Source organism: Protomyctophum bolini, assembly GCF_963924005.1.
Source record: "Protomyctophum bolini genome assembly, chromosome: 10".
NCBI classification, from domain to species: domain Eukaryota; kingdom Metazoa; phylum Chordata; class Actinopteri; order Myctophiformes; family Myctophidae; genus Protomyctophum; species Protomyctophum bolini.
Genome location: NC_137871.1, coordinates 45,418,906 through 45,435,081, shown reverse-complemented (window position 1 = coordinate 45,435,081; position 16,176 = coordinate 45,418,906). Strand labels below are relative to the sequence as shown.

At 46.8% G+C, this 16,176-nt stretch overlaps 2 protein-coding genes across 2 annotated transcripts in view; one reads left to right on the top strand and one right to left on the bottom strand.

The window, feature by feature from the left end:
• Positions 1-2,350, top strand: part of LOC308322330 (alpha-1,3-mannosyl-glycoprotein 4-beta-N-acetylglucosaminyltransferase B-like) — a gene marked incomplete at its 3' end in the record, with an annotated part of 44,819 nt that extends 42,469 nt beyond the window's left edge. Inside the window, exon 15 of the mRNA XM_080773532.1 lies at positions 2,297-2,350. Within this exon, the coding sequence (XP_080629658.1) occupies positions 2,297-2,350 (54 nt within the window). The remainder of the gene's footprint in view (positions 1-2,296) is intronic.
• Positions 2,351-8,676: 6,326 nt separating this feature from the next.
• Positions 8,677-9,813, bottom strand: LOC308322329 (dnaJ homolog subfamily B member 1-like; the record flags this gene model as incomplete). Its single annotated transcript, XM_080773531.1, has 1 exon — positions 8,677-9,813. One exon carries the CDS (start codon positions 9,811-9,813, stop codon positions 8,677-8,679), a length of 1,137 nt encoding a protein of 378 aa, XP_080629657.1.
• Between the last annotated feature and the right edge of the window lie 6,363 nt (positions 9,814-16,176).

Genomic DNA, 16,176 nt, shown 5'->3' with positions numbered 1-16,176 from the left:
GTGTGTGTGTGTGTGTGTGTGTGTGTGTGTGTGTGTGTGTGTGTGCGTGTGCGTGTGCGTGTGCGTGCGCGTGTGCGCGTCATGTACTGAAGACAAGGTTACACAAACAAACTATTATAATAGTGTCGTGTTGTAGCCCACAGCCACCAAGACCCCCGCCCACAACAATCACCCCAGCCAATCAGGGCTCAGCCCCTGTTGGCGCGGGGTGCAGGTCTTTTTTCCGACAGCATATTGATCCGAAACCTCAATCCTAACCTAACCCTAACCGCGAGCACGGGAGCAGCGCATGTCGGACCATCGCTTTTTCGCATCGCAGCGACGGTCCCCCCGCTGCGGAGCGGACCGTTGCCCCGTCGGCTAGAATGCTGTCGGAAAATAGTGTGCCCCCGTTGGCGCGACAGGTTGTCGGGGTACAATTCCCGCTTCCATGCAATGCGACAATCGCATGATATATGTCTTCCTCGTCTCACAAAGCCTGCCTGTGCGTGTACGCGCGCACATGTGTGTGCGTGTACGCGCGCACATGTGTTGTGTGCGTGTACGCCTTACGAACCCATGCCGTGCGGGGGGGGGCGTCTAAGCACCGCCCGGCTCATAGGACTGTGAATGTGTGGCTCCGGGCGGCCCCGTAAAGACATCAAGCGCTATTCTCTCGTCACATAGCCTATACTTGCAGCAAAGCAAGGAAGTGATGTGGCTCGCTCGCTCTGGTGGCGCAAAGCGTATAGCTACTTTTGTGAATTTAATAGTTTTATTAGGTTAATATTGCTATATGTTTGTAACTCGAGGCCCTCGGCTGCGCCTCGAGTCTGCCTTCGCCTCCCAGCCAGTGTAAAATAGCCGGTAACCTGAGACCTCTCGTGGCTCATTGCTTTAGTTGGCACCGTTTGTTTTACATCACCATTAGATCACCTAATCAACATGTAAGTAGCCTTGCCGAGCCATGAGGCCCATAGGGGCAGGAGCCTATCTCCTGTTTCTGTAGCGTGAGGCAGCTTGATGTACAAGTACACCCCCTGGACATGACGCTAGTATGTCGCAGGGACTTACCCCCCAATCCAACCCTTGATGCTGAGTGTCAAGCAGGGAGGCACTGGGTCCCATATTTAGAGTCTTTGGTATGACCCGGCCGGGGATCGAACCCCGACCTCCCAGTCTCAGGGCGGACACTCTAACCACAAGGCCACTGAGCTGGTCACATGAGTTAGACTTTAATATGTTAGCGTCCCTCACTTCACACGGGTGTGATTTTTTTTAACGAAATCAACTGTAGATTTCGACCTTCCTTTGTTCTCTTGTTCTGAATAAATAAATAAAAACGGAATAGAAATTAAGCTACGATGACTAAAACGAAGACTAAATATTGACTAAGTTAGATTCTCCTCTCTGTCAGATCTTCATCAAAGTGTGTTCTGTGTTGGTCTGTCAGATCTACATCAAAGTGTGTTCTGTGTTGGTCTGTCAGATCTTCATCAAAGTGTGTTCTGTGTTGGTCTGTCAAATCTTCATCAAAGTGTGTTCTGTGTTGGTCTGTCAGATCTTCATCAAAGTGTGTTCTGTGTTGGTCTGTCAGATCTTCATCAAAGTGTGTTCTGTGTTGGTCTGTCAGATCTTCATTAAAGTGTGTTCTGTGTTGGTCTGTCAGATCTACATCAAAGTGTGTTCTGTGTTGGTCTGTCAGATCTTCATTAAAGTGTGTTCTGTGTTGGTCTGTCAGATCTTCATTAAAGTGTGTTCTGTGTTGGTCTGTCAGATCTTCATTAAAGTGTGTTCTGTGTTGGTCTGTCAGATCTTCATTAAAGTGTGTTCTGTGTTGGTCTGTCAGATCTTCATTAAAGTGTGTTCTGTGTTGGTCTGTCAGATCTTCATTAAAGTGTGTTCTGTGTTGGTCTGTCAGATCTTCATTAAAGTGTGTTCTGTGTTGGTCTGTCAGATCTTCATTAAAGTGTGTTCTGTGTTGGTCTGTCAGATCTTCATTAACCCATTCTGAACGGGAACCCATTTTGGTGTCGGCATCATGTTATGCTTTAGCTATTTAAAAATAGCAGATCTACAAGCTCATAGCGCGCCACCGAGTGGCGCGCTACGAGCTTGTAGGTCTGCTATTTTTGCAAAAATCGAAGAACGACTGACATTTTTAGAATCTGATATCAGGTCAGAATGGGTTAATCAGACCAGTGTGTGTACAGTGGAAACCTCGTATGAATCTGATCTCAGGTCAGAATGGGTTAAAGTGTGTTCTGTGTTGGTCTGTCAGATCTTCATTAAAGTGTGTTCTGTGTTGGTCTGTCAGATCTTCATTAAAGTGCGTTCTGTGTTGGTCTGTCAGATCTACATCAAAGTTTGACAAGGAGAAGAATGGACTGAAGCAGACTGCTGCTATGCACTCATCATGGACCGATGTCTCCCTCTCCTGGACAAAGACCGTCATTGCAGCTATGCTTGATTTTGGTTTTAACAGGGAGGGTTTTTTTATGAAGTGCCTTAAAGAAACTGTGCCTGGGTGACCAGATATCCCCCTCTGCATGGGACAGTCCCTCGTTTACCCAAGACTCTCCAGGCGTCCCACAAACTGAGACCCTGTCTGTCCCACATTGTGACTAACAGGCGTCGGGGTTCAAATTGAGACCCTGTCTGTCCCACATTGTGACTGAAAGGCGTCAGTGTTCACATTGAGACCCTGTCTGTCCCACATTGTGACTGACAGGCATCAGTGTTCAAACTGAGACCCTGTCTGTCCCACATTGTGACTGACAGGCATCAGTGTTCACATTGAGACCCTGTCTGTCCCACATTGTGACTGACAGACGTCAGTGTTCACATTGAGACCCTGTCTGTCTGTCCAGTGTCCAAATGCCATAACAGTTCGTCCCCCGACTCCCCTAATCATTGGCTTTCTGTTGTAAAGCTCTCTGCTTTCCTGTTAACCCAATAGCTTTAGCTATTGAAAAATAGCAGATCTACAAGCTCATAGCGCGCGCTACGAGATTGTAGGTCTGCTATTTTTGAAAAATTGAAGAACGACTGACATAGAAACATTTTTCAGAAAACTGTCAGGATTTAGGAGACATTTTTAGAATCTGATCTCAGGTCAGAATGGGTTGTAGCGACATGAGAAATGTCCCCCTATTAGGTTCCCAACCACTGGTACTTGTACCACTGGTGGTTCGTGAGCGCCCTCTGGTGGTCACGCTGTGAAGTCGACATGAAGAAAACATTTAAAACTATGAATGGATTTCACTGCCCAGGTTTGACCATTCTCTTTGACCAGATTGGGAGTGAGTCTGTAGTTCTGACTGCAATGGGAAGTTCATTCCATAGTTTAGATTGGGAGTGAGTCTGTAGTTCTGACTGCAATGGGAAGTTCATTCCATAGTTTAGATTGGGAGTGAGTTTGTAGTTCTGACTGCAATGGGAAGTTCATTCCATAGTTTAGATTGGGAGTGAGTTTGTAGCAACAAAGGAGTGGCTCAAGAAGAAGCACATTAAGGTCATGGAGTGAGTGGCCTATATAGCCAGTCTCCAGACCTTAATCCCATAGAGAATCTGTGGAGGAAGCTGAAGCTTCGAGTTGCCAAGCGACAGCCTCTAAACCTTCAGGGTTTGGAGAGGATCTGTAAAGAGGAGCGGACCAGAATCCCTCCTGAGGTGTAATGTGTGCAAACCTGATGACCGACTACAAAGAAACGTCTGACTTCTGTGCTTTTCGCCAACAAGGGTTTTTCTCCACCAAGTATCAACCCTTAGACTACCAATCCCAATTTTTTTGTTTGGGTAACAAATTGGCTTATTTTTAATTCATCATTTTAACATTAATAGAAAGATCTGATGGTTTGAACAGATCGTTTACATGAGACTGACAAACCTAGTGTCTTCTCCGGAATTGCCACCAGATGGCGAGAATGCACCATTATGCTGATTTTGACAAAAATAGACGAATCCAGGGGAGTCACTTCCGGTTCAACGATCATCAACATCCGGCAGTATTTTGACCCGAGTCACTAGAGTGACCCTCGGGGATGCTAAGCTAATGCTATATTCTTCACAACTAAGTCAAATTAACCCCAAAACATCGCAAAATATCACATTTTTCACAGCGACGCACATAGAGACGGCGCGCTGTGCGCGATGGCGCACGATACACTGACACGAAACAAGACAGGAACGCCCCAAAACGTCACATCCGGGACATTTACCCTGGGCAGAATTTTCTATGGCTGCCAATGCAACTTTTTCCAATCCTTAATAACATACGGACAAACATCTATGCCGATAATATCTAACTTGCGGAGGTAGCGTGCCTTGTCCACGGGCAACAGATCTTTCAACCTATGTCATTGCAAATTGCTACTCTGCGCAATATTGTTTTGAAAATGCCGCAAATTGCATTGCAGTGAACGAGAGCAAATCACAACTTACCCTGGGGGTGGTGACTCCGCCCTGAATACGCGTTGTCGTGTCAGGGTATCACGCAGATTTCGGCCGTTTTTTGGTAGATTACATCCAACATTAGCGATATTAGCGAAGAAATTCTCATTTTTGCTCCGTTGAAGCCCAAATAACTGACAGTCAATACATTCCGTTCCTTCCGTATATGGCATGTTTATATTTTTCGATTAATTCCGTAATTTCCGTGTTCCATAGCCTAGGGGTTAAGTCATGATGTGCTTCTTGGGGATCAAATACTTATTTCACCTGATGAGATGGAATTTAATTTATAACCTTTTATATATTGTTTGTTTTTTTCTGGACTTTTGTGTTGATATTCTGTCTCTTATCTGTTAATAAAAGTACCATAAAAATTATAGACAGCTCATTTCTTTGTATTAGGGCAAAATGTACAAAATCGGCAGGGGGTCAAATAATTATTTTCTTCACTGTATGTAGGGTTTCATACGTGTAACGGCAATCTTTCACCTTCCAATATATATACTTGCACGTTACGTCACAGGTGCTGGGAGTGATCCTACGCAGAGTATACTAACGGAAACATAACGGATGGATGTCCTCCAGTCTTGAATCCAGTTTTGGTGTGTATTTATTGAGCAGAGGTGAGCAGTTGAAATGAACATAAACCACATACCAGTGATGTTATTGTAGAAGTGTGTCTGTCTCTGTGCTGCTGCTGCTGGTCAGAAGCGGTAGTGCTCCCACCGTCCCCTCCTGTGTCCGGGGTCATACCTATGTTCCCTCAGCCCTATGTTCCCTCAGAAGGAGCATTGGTCCGAGGTGCGCTGGGGGTCGGGAGAGGGTGGGTGGTTAGGTTTAGGCGTCTGCCCCGGGGGAGGTTAAGGGTTAGGGTGAGGGTTTGAGGTAGGTTGTCGATCGGACCGTCGGCATATTGACGCGGACCTGAGGGAACATTAACCTGACGCTGCCAGGTCCAAGAAGCTTGCTACACATGTTTGTTTCACAGCTTATTGGGATCTGAGATCGCGGAAGCAAATTCGATGACGGGGCTGTTCCTTTTTTTCAAGATACATGGTAGATGATTGGATGGGACCGTCTGTCTATCACCGTGTGGGCGTGCAAACACAACCAATCATATTGACGTGTCTGTATAGCTTCACATCCGGTTTCGCACATGTCCCGCCCTTAGCTCACGCTGATTGGTTCGGTACGGAGCGGTTCGGCGTTAGCTCAACTCCCTGCGAGATTCCAGATGGATGTGGTGTTGGGGAACATGGTTACCCAATACCGCCCCCAGCTGGCAAAGTCAGGTTATGGGAACATAGGGCTGAGGGAACATAGGTACGGTCCCCTGTGTCCTATGTGATCTGATTAGTGCACCTGAGTGATCCTCTCTAAAATACACACCCAGTGCACTGCTAAAGCCCGAAACACCAAGTGTTCAAAAATAATATGCCTAACCAATAATCTAGCACCATCATAATGGCACCTACACACCGGCCCCTAATTGTCTTAAGTGTATTTGACACAATTACAAATAAAACATAAGGAGCCAATATCAAAATTCACATTTCTACATTGTTCTTTTTTTTTTTTTACAATTTCAAAAATAAATCAATGTTCTTTAAACTTAAGTCTCTTAGAGCCTTTTGTGGTGCATTCAAAGTTCTTTTAGTCTTTCAATCTTTTAGTTTTTCTATGATCAGAGCATAGCCTGTGTTGTGTGTGCATGTTGTAATGTACAGGTATGTGTTGAAGTCCAGAGTCATCCCTGCATGGGTCTGTGTTTCCATGGTACCTCTCTGTCCGAGGTGGTTTGCGAGCCTTAGCTGGCATCTTGAGTTCCTTGGATGGAGGTGGTTCAGTGTAGGTCGAGGAACTGTAGTTGTCTCTCCTTGTAACTTTCCTGTGTTTGGTTAGCTGTCTGTGGTCATGTTTCAGTTGTTTGTACTGTAGAGTTGGATGGGTCTGAGAATGACTGTTTTCCAAGATGGAGATTTGAGTGACATCAATAGCAGGGCGGCCAGTCTCATCCCTGATGGCGTCGTCTCCTCTTAAGGGACCATAGATGACCCACCCCAGTAGGGTCCTCACAGCGTACGGTCCTGCCGCCTGGCTGTGGACCACTTCCAAAGGTTCCAGTACCTTTGAGGCATTTGTGCCGATGAGGAGGTCAATGCCAGAGTCTATTTCAGGTATTGTGATATGGTTCCCGCGTTTGCGCGTCTTACTGGTCTCCTCCATATTAGGAAATGTTTTCCATTGCATTGCAACAGCCTGTGAGGAAGAGAGAAAATGCTTGCAATCCTTTCACGTCATCCAGTTTGATTTCTGTCCAGGAAAAAGCTTTTTCCATGTATGCCGTGGCAATCTTATGTTCGTTCCCAAAATGCTCTTTGAGCAAATGCTTTGCTCTTGGGTAGAGGCAGATGTCAACTCGGTCAGCTTCAACTCAGACCCAGTGCCCTGCACCTCTAACTAAATGTTGTCTGTTGTTGTGTCAGTGGATGGGATCTCAGGAAAAAGACGCTCAACTTGAGAATTGAGTCAAATACACTCGCTTTTTTTTCCTTCCTTTATTTTGGCACAAATTTATTTTGGCACAAATTTATTTTGGCACAAATTTATTTTTGCGAACGCAGTGATTCCGAACGCAGTGAGCACTTACTATGAGACCTAGCAGATCATGTGTGTCTGTGTGTCCCCCCTGTGTGCCCATATATGGAGCTGAGTGATTTGTTTGTGATTGATGCAACACACTCCATATTTGGACGTATAGCTGCTTTGGGGACTCCTTATATGGTTATGGCTAAGTTAAAAACTTAACTTAAAAATAACTTAACTTAAAAAAATAATAACTTAAAAATAAATCCAAATATGTACGAGCTGCGTTCGCTTCCCGCGTTTGCGTGTCTTACTGGTTTATATAATCCGTTAATCAAAGACCAAATAATTAGCAGAAAGCTGGCGTCGATACCTCGCGCTGCGCAAGGATAAGCTATTCACTAGAACGCTCTCGACAGCGTCACTAACTTGTGGGTTTGGTAAACTGAAAAGAAAAAGAGAAAGTTGAGTTGTCCTGTTGAGTGCAAATGGCGCCCGCTGCCTTGAATTAGTTGGAATGTAACGTTTAGAAGACAATGGCAAGTCGTCGGCGGGTTTAACCCATTCTGACCTGAGATCAGATTCATACGAGGTTTCCAGACTGGACACAACACTGGTCTGATGAACCCATTCTGACCTGAGATCAGATTCTAAAAATGTCAGTCGCTCTTCTCGATTTTTCAAAAAATAGCAGACCTACAAGCTCGTAGCGCGCCACTCGGTGGCGCGCTACGAGCTTGTAGATCTGCTATTTTTCAATAGTTACACAAAACACAAAAAATGGGTTCCCGTACAGAATGGGTTAAGAGATGAGGTCGATTCTAAAATGTCCTTCTAAATCCCAAGTGAAAAGTGGGCACATCAAACATGTTCACGTCAAGGGTCCGACGGAAGCAGAGGTGAGTTAAAGAAGTTTGCTTTAAAAAGAAAAGAAAAAAAAACGTACACATAATTATTGTTACTGAAGAGATTTTCATGAATTTTTTTCTTTTTTTCTCTCAGCCCGGCACAAAGTGACGCCAACCATGACACTCATGTCCATATAAGGGGCGCCACTTCCGCCCTCAGTTCGAGACGGGGTCGCTCCAATGAACTGCTTTCTCGGCGAATGAGGCGTCTACGTTCGGCACACGCCCACCTGGGGCCTGGCGGGGAAGGTGTTCCTGAGGGCCCCTCCTATATATATAATATATATACAGCTTTTGTCCCAATATTTGCCATTGACGATGAAAGGAGAAATGAGGTCTAACGTCCGCCAAATACGACGTACATTTGTGGCAACGCCAAACATTAAACGCCGTTGACGACCGTTCGCCTTAGCTAAGCCCCGCCCCCCTCTCCCACTTGGACAATTTTTTCCAGCCAGGCTCATTCATTCCAACGTAAAATATCATGAATTAAACACTGGTTCAAGTTCTGGAAACCCAGACGGTCAAAATCTCTTCCAAATCCGTCCACAAGGCCTGCCGTCATACTGTGTATGCACTGGGAAAAAATATAGTCTTACCATACAGGAAAACTACTGTTGGCGAGGTTTGTCTAACTCTATAACCCATGTAATGCTTAGCTGTGATTGGACCATAGCAGTTTGGGGAGGGGCTTAGCTATATTATAGGTCAATTGATGTACGATGACAAGAGCGCCCCCCCTCCTCTCCCCTCACTTCCCCCGGGTGTGATTCACATCTTCTTCAACAGGGGGCAGCAGCGCCTGCGAGATGGCCTCCTTGGCGCTCTCGCTGAGCTTCTCGGGAAAGTCGACGTGGAACTCCACCACCAGGTCCCCTCGTCTCCCGGGGCTCTTGGGCAGCGGCAGGCCCTCGCCCGCCACGCGCCGCCGGGCGCCCGGCCGCACCACCACGTCGTCGTCGGCGGCGGCCGTCACGGAGACGGTGCGCCCGTCCAGCGTGGGCGCGCTGACCGCCACGCTGCCGCCGGCGCAGCCCAGCGCCTCGCGCAGCGACACGCGCGCCGCGTACACGATGTCGGCGCCCTCGCGGCGGAACACGGCGTGCGGCTTGTCCTTGACCACGAACACCACGTCGGCGGGGACGGCGTGCGGCGACGTCTCGTCGCCCTCGCGCTGGAAGGTGATGCGCGTGCCCTCCTTCCAGCCGCGGCGGATCGTCACCTCCAGGATCTTCTCCTCGGTGCGCCACGAGCGCTGGTCGGCGTTGAGACGCCGCCGCGAGATCTTCATCCTCTTGGTGACGCCCGAGAGCACTTCCTCCAGGGAGACGGCCAGCTCGTGCACCACGGGGGGGTCCTTGTGCGTGGGCGTGGGCGTGGCGGCGGCGGGGGGAGCTCCTCCTCCCATCATCCCTGGCGGCAGGGGGCCGCCGAAAGCCTGGTGGAACCCCCCGGGGCCCCCACCCCTCCCCATCCTGGCTCCTCCTCCTCCGAACATGGGGCTTCCCCCGCCGCCGCCGCCGCCGTGCGTGAACTGGAAGCCTCCGCCGTGGGCGTGGCCGCCTCCTCCGCCGCCGCCGAAGGGGGTGCGGCCGCCGCCGAAGAACTGCTGGAACAGCGCGTGCGGGTCCACGTGGAAGCCCGGGCCGCCGCCGGGGCCGCCGTCGGCCCGCAGGCCCTCCTTGCCGAAGCGGTCGTAGATGTCCTTCTTCTCGGGGTCGCTCAGCACGTCGTAGGCCTCGGCCACGGTCTTGAAGGTGGCCTCGGCGCCCGGGGCCTTGTTCTTGTCGGGGTGGTGGCGCAGCGCCTGCCTGTGGTACGCCTTCTTCACCTCGTCCAGCGAGCTGCCCTTCTTCACGCCCAGCACCTCGTAGTAGTCTCGCTCCATTGCGGCGCGCCTTGACCCGCGTTGACCCGTTGTTGTGTCGTTATGGACTCGGCAAAAGGTTTCGATCGAGTGTGAAATCTCCCGTTTTCCGGTCTTGAGTTAAATGTTGAAAGGCAGGTCCGGACGGACGGACGGCTGTGGTCGCCTCTTCTGAAACGTGCGTCCTCGGGAACGTTAACTCGGATGCAACACGACGATGACGACAAGTCACTGGAGTGGACGTGCTGAGTCTGCGTCTCTTTGGTGCGTCTCTCGGTCTCCGCGTTGGGTTTGGTCTCTTTGGTGCGTCTCTCGGTCTCCGCGTTGGGTTTGGTCTCTTTGGTGCGTCTCTCGGTCTCCGCGTTGGGTTTGGTCTCTTTGGTGCGTCTCTCGGTCTCCGCGTTGGGTTTGGTCTCGTTGGGGCTCGTTGGCTGTGTTACGAGCTGCTTCGCCTGCTTCACAGTGGACGAGCGGCAGCGGATTCCGAGCCTCATATAGTCCGAGCGACGTCTGGTGGCCTGACGTCACGCTCAAAACACTCCTACGGTAACTACACCGATTTGCGTAGGACGTGCGCTTCTACACTTGGGCCTGTTAAGGGCCTTTCTCGGCCCCGCCTCTCTCCCTGTGTTTTAGGATCCAAGATGGCCGGCCGCAGCACCGGGAGAGGGTGGGGCAGAGGTGAGCGGGCGGGGTCGACATATGACCTTTACTGGGCTGCATTCAAGACACCTGCCTTGTGTCTGAACACAGCTTGTTTGGTCAAACCATATGGGCTTCCGTTGGAAATGCATTTAATGGAGCGGCCATTAAACACAGACACAAGACAAACGCAAGACACAGGCGTCTTGAATTTGTGAACGCAGCCCAGTAAGGCCCCGCCCCCTCCTGGTGCTGCGGCCATCTTGGATCCTAAAACACAGGGAGAGAGGTGGGGCTGAGAAAGGCCCTTATTGGTGGGGAAACAGTTCATTGAACGGACAGATTGAATTGATTATAATTGCGAGCGCAGTGAGCACTTACTATGAGACCTAGCAGATCATGTCTGTCTGTCTGTGTGTATGTGTGTGTGTCTGTCCCGCTATCCAAATATGGAGTGTGTTGCATCAGCAATCACTCAGCTCCATATATGGGCACAAAAGGGGCCAGGTCCACATATACAGTAACAGCGGGACAGACACACAGACAGACAGACAGACAGACATGATCTGCAGGGTCTCAGCTGCGTTCGATTCCCGCGTTTGCGCGTCTTACTGGTGCTACAACAGTTCATTCTGCCCATGACGTTGGCTCACACAAAGGGAGAAAAGGGCTTTTTTTTCTTTTAACAAACGTGACAAGTGGTCACTATACATTTAGTCAAAAGACGCGCTTTGGAGTTTCCATTGGAAAGGAAAGGATTGCTGAAGAGGAGCAAATGTTTGAACGGCGGACAGCGTGGCTCACGAGAGAATAAAGGACAAGATGGTGGCGCGCTACAAAGCGCTAAATAATACAAACTTTAAAAACAAAATCATAACGAAGAAACTATAAGCTGATACTGGAAACTGTGAAGGAATTGGTTAATCCATTTTGGGGCGGGAACCCCTTTTGGTGTTTTAAAGCATCATGTTATGCTTTAGCTATTGAAAAATAGCAGATCTACAAGCTCGTAGCGTGCCACTCGGTGGCGCGCTACGAGCTTGTAGATCTGCTATTTTTGAAAAATCGAAGAACCACTGACACAGAGACATAGCTTTTTCAGAAAACTGTCAGGATGTAGAAGAACATTTTTTTAGAATCTGATCTCGGGTCAGAATTGGATAAAGGAGGACTTGAAGTTCATTTGGGAGCGCAAAAAAGTGACATTTGGTGCGCATTGACGGACATTAATTTATTTCATTTAATTATTCTACAATGCATGATTTTAAAAGTGCGCTAAACGCCGCCGCCCCTCTGAAATGCAATGATTGAATCGTACCTTGCAATGGGCCTTTGTGTTCATAAAACTTAACCCAATCTGACCTGAGATCAGATTCTATAAATGTCGCTCTTCGATTTTTCAAAAATAGCAGACCATACGAGCCTGTAGCGCGCCACTCGGTGTAAACCAGATATGGTTTAACAGAGGAATTGGATGAAATTCGTGCACAAGTAGCCTCCAAATCACTGTTGACAGAATGATTTTAATGAAGCGCACGTGTCTCAGTGTCTCGTGGACAAGAGATCCAGTTGTATGCTGGGTTGCGTGCTGAAAACAGCAGATATTACAATCTCACAATCTCTCTTGTGAGATTGTAATATCTGCTGTTTTCAGCATGCAACCAAAGTGTAAAATATGTCATTACAACGACATCAAGGCCGGCCTGTCGAAACACATTTTAGTCGACTAAATCAACTGTATAGATTTAGCCGACTAAAATCGTATGACATTCAGTCGACTGAAACTAGATTAAACACTATAGAACATCCCAGGTGACTAAAATGTGACTAAAACTAAGTGGAAACTTTTCAAGAGACTAAAATAGAAATTTGCTGCCAAAAACAACACTGATGTCACTATACTGTACATGTCACTAGTGTGTGTGTGTGTGTGTGTGTGTGTGTGTGTGTGTGTGTGTGTGTGTGTGCGTGCGTGCGTGCGTGCGTGCGTGCGTGCGTGCGTGCGTGCGTGCGTGTGTGTGTGTGTGTGTGTGTGTGTGTGTGTGTGTGTGTGTGTGTGTGTGTGTGTGTGTGTGTGTGTGTGTGTGTGTGTGTGTGCGTGCGTGCGTGCGTGCGTGCGTGCGTGCGTGCGTGCGTGCGTGCGTGCGTGCGTGCGTGCGTGCGTGCGTGCGTGCGTGCGTGCGTGCGTGCGTGCGTGCGTGCGTGCGTGCGTGCGTGCGTGCGTGCGTGTGTGTGTGTGTGTGCGTGCGTGCGTGCGTGCGTGTGTGTGCGTGTGTGTGTGCGTGAGCTATCCTCACGTTTACATGTAACATGTTGCACATCTTTTCCCAACAGGTTTAAGTAGGCTATACTACTAGCCAAGTACACAGGCCGGGGCTTCCGCTTTACTTCCGCGTCTATGCAAAACAGATGGGGATTGCTTCAGTAATATCATAGCTTTATTCCGATACTGTTAACTAAGCTAAATTGTTCGTTTTTGTTGTACTTTTTTTTTGTCCAAGTCTGTGTTTATGTTGTTAATGTACGTACCGTTCGTTTTCATCGTTTGTTTTGTCAGTTTCTCAGTTATTTATTAGTTTTAAGTGTAGTAACGTAGCCAGTCAGTCAGCCAGCTACAAGCTACCACTGGGTAACAGGTCCGGTGCCGGCCGGTCGCCACAATTCCATCTCGCCCCAGCTTTTTTCCGCCGACCCAGATACTCGCTGTTAGCACTGGACCAGGGCTAAGGTTAGGCATAGTTTTACTGGGGGTAGGTTTAAGAATAGGGTTAGGTTTAGGCATCGTTTTACTGAGGTGTACTACTTCGTTCAGCCATGGCTGCCGCAGCTGTGTTCTTCTACACAAGATGCTTGGACGAACTGCCAAAAATGAAAGTGACTGATGTCCACAGAATCGCAAAGGCGAGCAGTAAAGCTTCAACATCGTTATTGGACAAAGGGTTTAGGTTGTATGTCTCCATGTTATTTATTCAACTATGAAGGTAAGTCACGTTCATTTTCCCTTTCAAGTTGCATTGACAGAATACAATGAACACTAACACATGAGTCTTGGTCAATCTATGTTATTTATCTTGTCATATTTTATGTCTGACAGTTTCAAATAAAGACAAGCCGACAGGATAAGTCGGCATCAGAGCCTGTTGCTACAGGTCACTGAAGAAGAACGAGAAGCCTCACAGTTTAAGTGTAGGGTGAAATCTAGGGATGGTGCAGTGTTGGGTTAGGGCTCCAGACTAACGTTTTAGTTGGTTGCACTGGTGCACCCATCTTTTTCATGTACATATAGACATCACCAGTACAGCATTTAGTTAAGGAGTCTTCAACGTTTTCCAGGCCAATGAGGCCCCCACTACATACAGTATTGTATAAAATTGTGTTGCAGATTAAACATTTTCATAGATAGCTTCATAGATTTATTTGACAGCACTACACTACACAAATATAACATTCATATTTTCAGACAGTTAACCACTTAAATCCTCAAAAACGTGTTCTTAGTCTGCTTTTTTTGTGCCCCCTACAACAAACAAACCTCTTTGCTGAAAATAGCTGATCTACAAGCTCACAACATCTCACGGTGCGAGTGTTATCGAGCCTGTAGATCTGCTATTTCAGCTAATGCTCCCCTCAGAGGGAATACAAGGGTAAAATACATTAAACTGAAAGGTTCCTATCGCACAAAGATTTGACAGCTCCCATGTAGAAACTCTGAGGAGTCGGACCCCCTAGGGTTCCTGGACCCCCTGTTAAAGATGCACCTACACATAGACATACCTGCTGAATGTAAGGTGCACTAGTGTGACCAAGTGAAATTTGTAGTTGCACTGTACAGATTTTTGGGTGCATGTTATCCCCAAAATGGGTGCACTCTGGAGCCCTTGTGGTGTTAGTTATTGACTTTTGTCAACTGCCTGCGTTGCCGTTTATGGCCCGTTCACAGCCTAGCTTTCTGTTAATGGCCCGTTCATGGCCTATTTTTCTGTTGATTGCATGTTCTTTAACTTGTTCTTCGTTCAAAGCCTGTTCATGGCAGTGTTCTCTCTACATGGTATGTCTTCTCAATTATTATGTAAGTATCAAAGCAGTCTTCAACAGGTAAGTTACTGCTGGGTTATCATTGTCTCATTGTCTCATGTGTTACCAAAAAATATTTGAAACATTCAAATTCAATCTATTTTTTCTAATTTAATTTTCCCTCTTTTTTTCCCTCCCTTTAATGTTCAGATTGTCCTGAAACATTAAAAGCCAGTCATAATGACTCGGCATCAGTGTTCGTGTGTCGCTGGAACTGCACTTTGCAACCACAAAAAACATGGGCTATAACCCATCGTTTTTGTCATTTCGTCATTTTTTTCAAATCTTCAAAAATGATGAAAAACGGCGCGCTATAGTATGCCGTACGATATGGGCTATAGCCCACGGTCCAAAATGATGAGAAACGAGGCTAACTTTTTTTTTCAAAATTTCAAAAAACATGGGCTATAACCCATCGTTTTTGTCATTTCGTCATTTTTTTCAAACCCTCAAAAATGATGAAAAACGGCGCGCTATAGTATGCCGTACGATATGGGCTATAGCCCACGGTCCAAAATGATGAGAAACGAGGCTAACTTTTTTTTTTCAAAATTTCAAAAAACATGGGCTATAACCCATCGTTTTTGTCATTTCGTCATTTTTTTCAAATCCTCAAAAATGATGAAAAACTGCGCGCTATAGTATGCCGTACGATATGGGCTATAGCCCACGGTCCAAAATGATGAGAAACGAGGCTAACTTTTTTTTTCAAAATTTCAAAAAACATGGGCTATAACCCATCGTTTTTGTCATTTCGTCATTTTTTTTAAATCCTCAAAAATGATGAAAAACGGCGCGCTATAGTATGCCGTACGATATGGGCTATAGCCCACGGTCCAAAATGATGAGAAACGAGGCTAACTTTTTTTTTCAAAATTTCAAAAAACATGGGCTATAACCCATCGTTTTTGTCATTTCGTCATTTTTTTAAAATCCTCAAAAATGATGAAAAACGGCGCGCTATAGTATGCCGTACGATATGGGCTATAGCCCACGGTCCAAAATGATGAGAAACGAGGCTAACTTTTTTTTTCAAAATTTCAAAAAACATGGGCTATAACCCATAGTTTTTGTCATTTCGTCATTTTTTTCAAATCCTCAAAAATGATGAAAAACGGCGCGCTATAGTATGCCGTACGATATGGGCTATAGCCCATGGTCCAAAATGATGAGAAACGAGGCTAACTTCTTTTTTCAAAATTTCAAAAAACATGGGCTATAACCCATCGTTTTTGTCATTTCGTCATTTTTTTCAAATCCTCAAAAATGATGAAAAACGGCGCGCTATAGTATGCCGTACGATATGGGCTATAGCCCATGGTCCAAAATGATGAGAAACGAGGATAACTTTTTTTTTCAAATTTTCAAAAAACATGGGCTATAACCCATCGTTTTTGTCATTTCGTCATTTTTTTAAAATCCTCAAAAATGATGAAAAACGGCGCGCTATAGTATGCCGTACGATATGGGCTATAGCCCACGGTCCAAAATGATGAGAAACGAGGCTAACTTTTTTTTTCAAAATTTCAAAAAACATGGGCTATAACCCATAGTTTTTGTCATTTCGTCATTTTTTTCAAATCCTCAAAAATGATGAAAAACGGCACGCTATAGTATGCCGTACGATATGGGCTATAGCCCATGGTCCAAAATGATGAGAAACGAGGC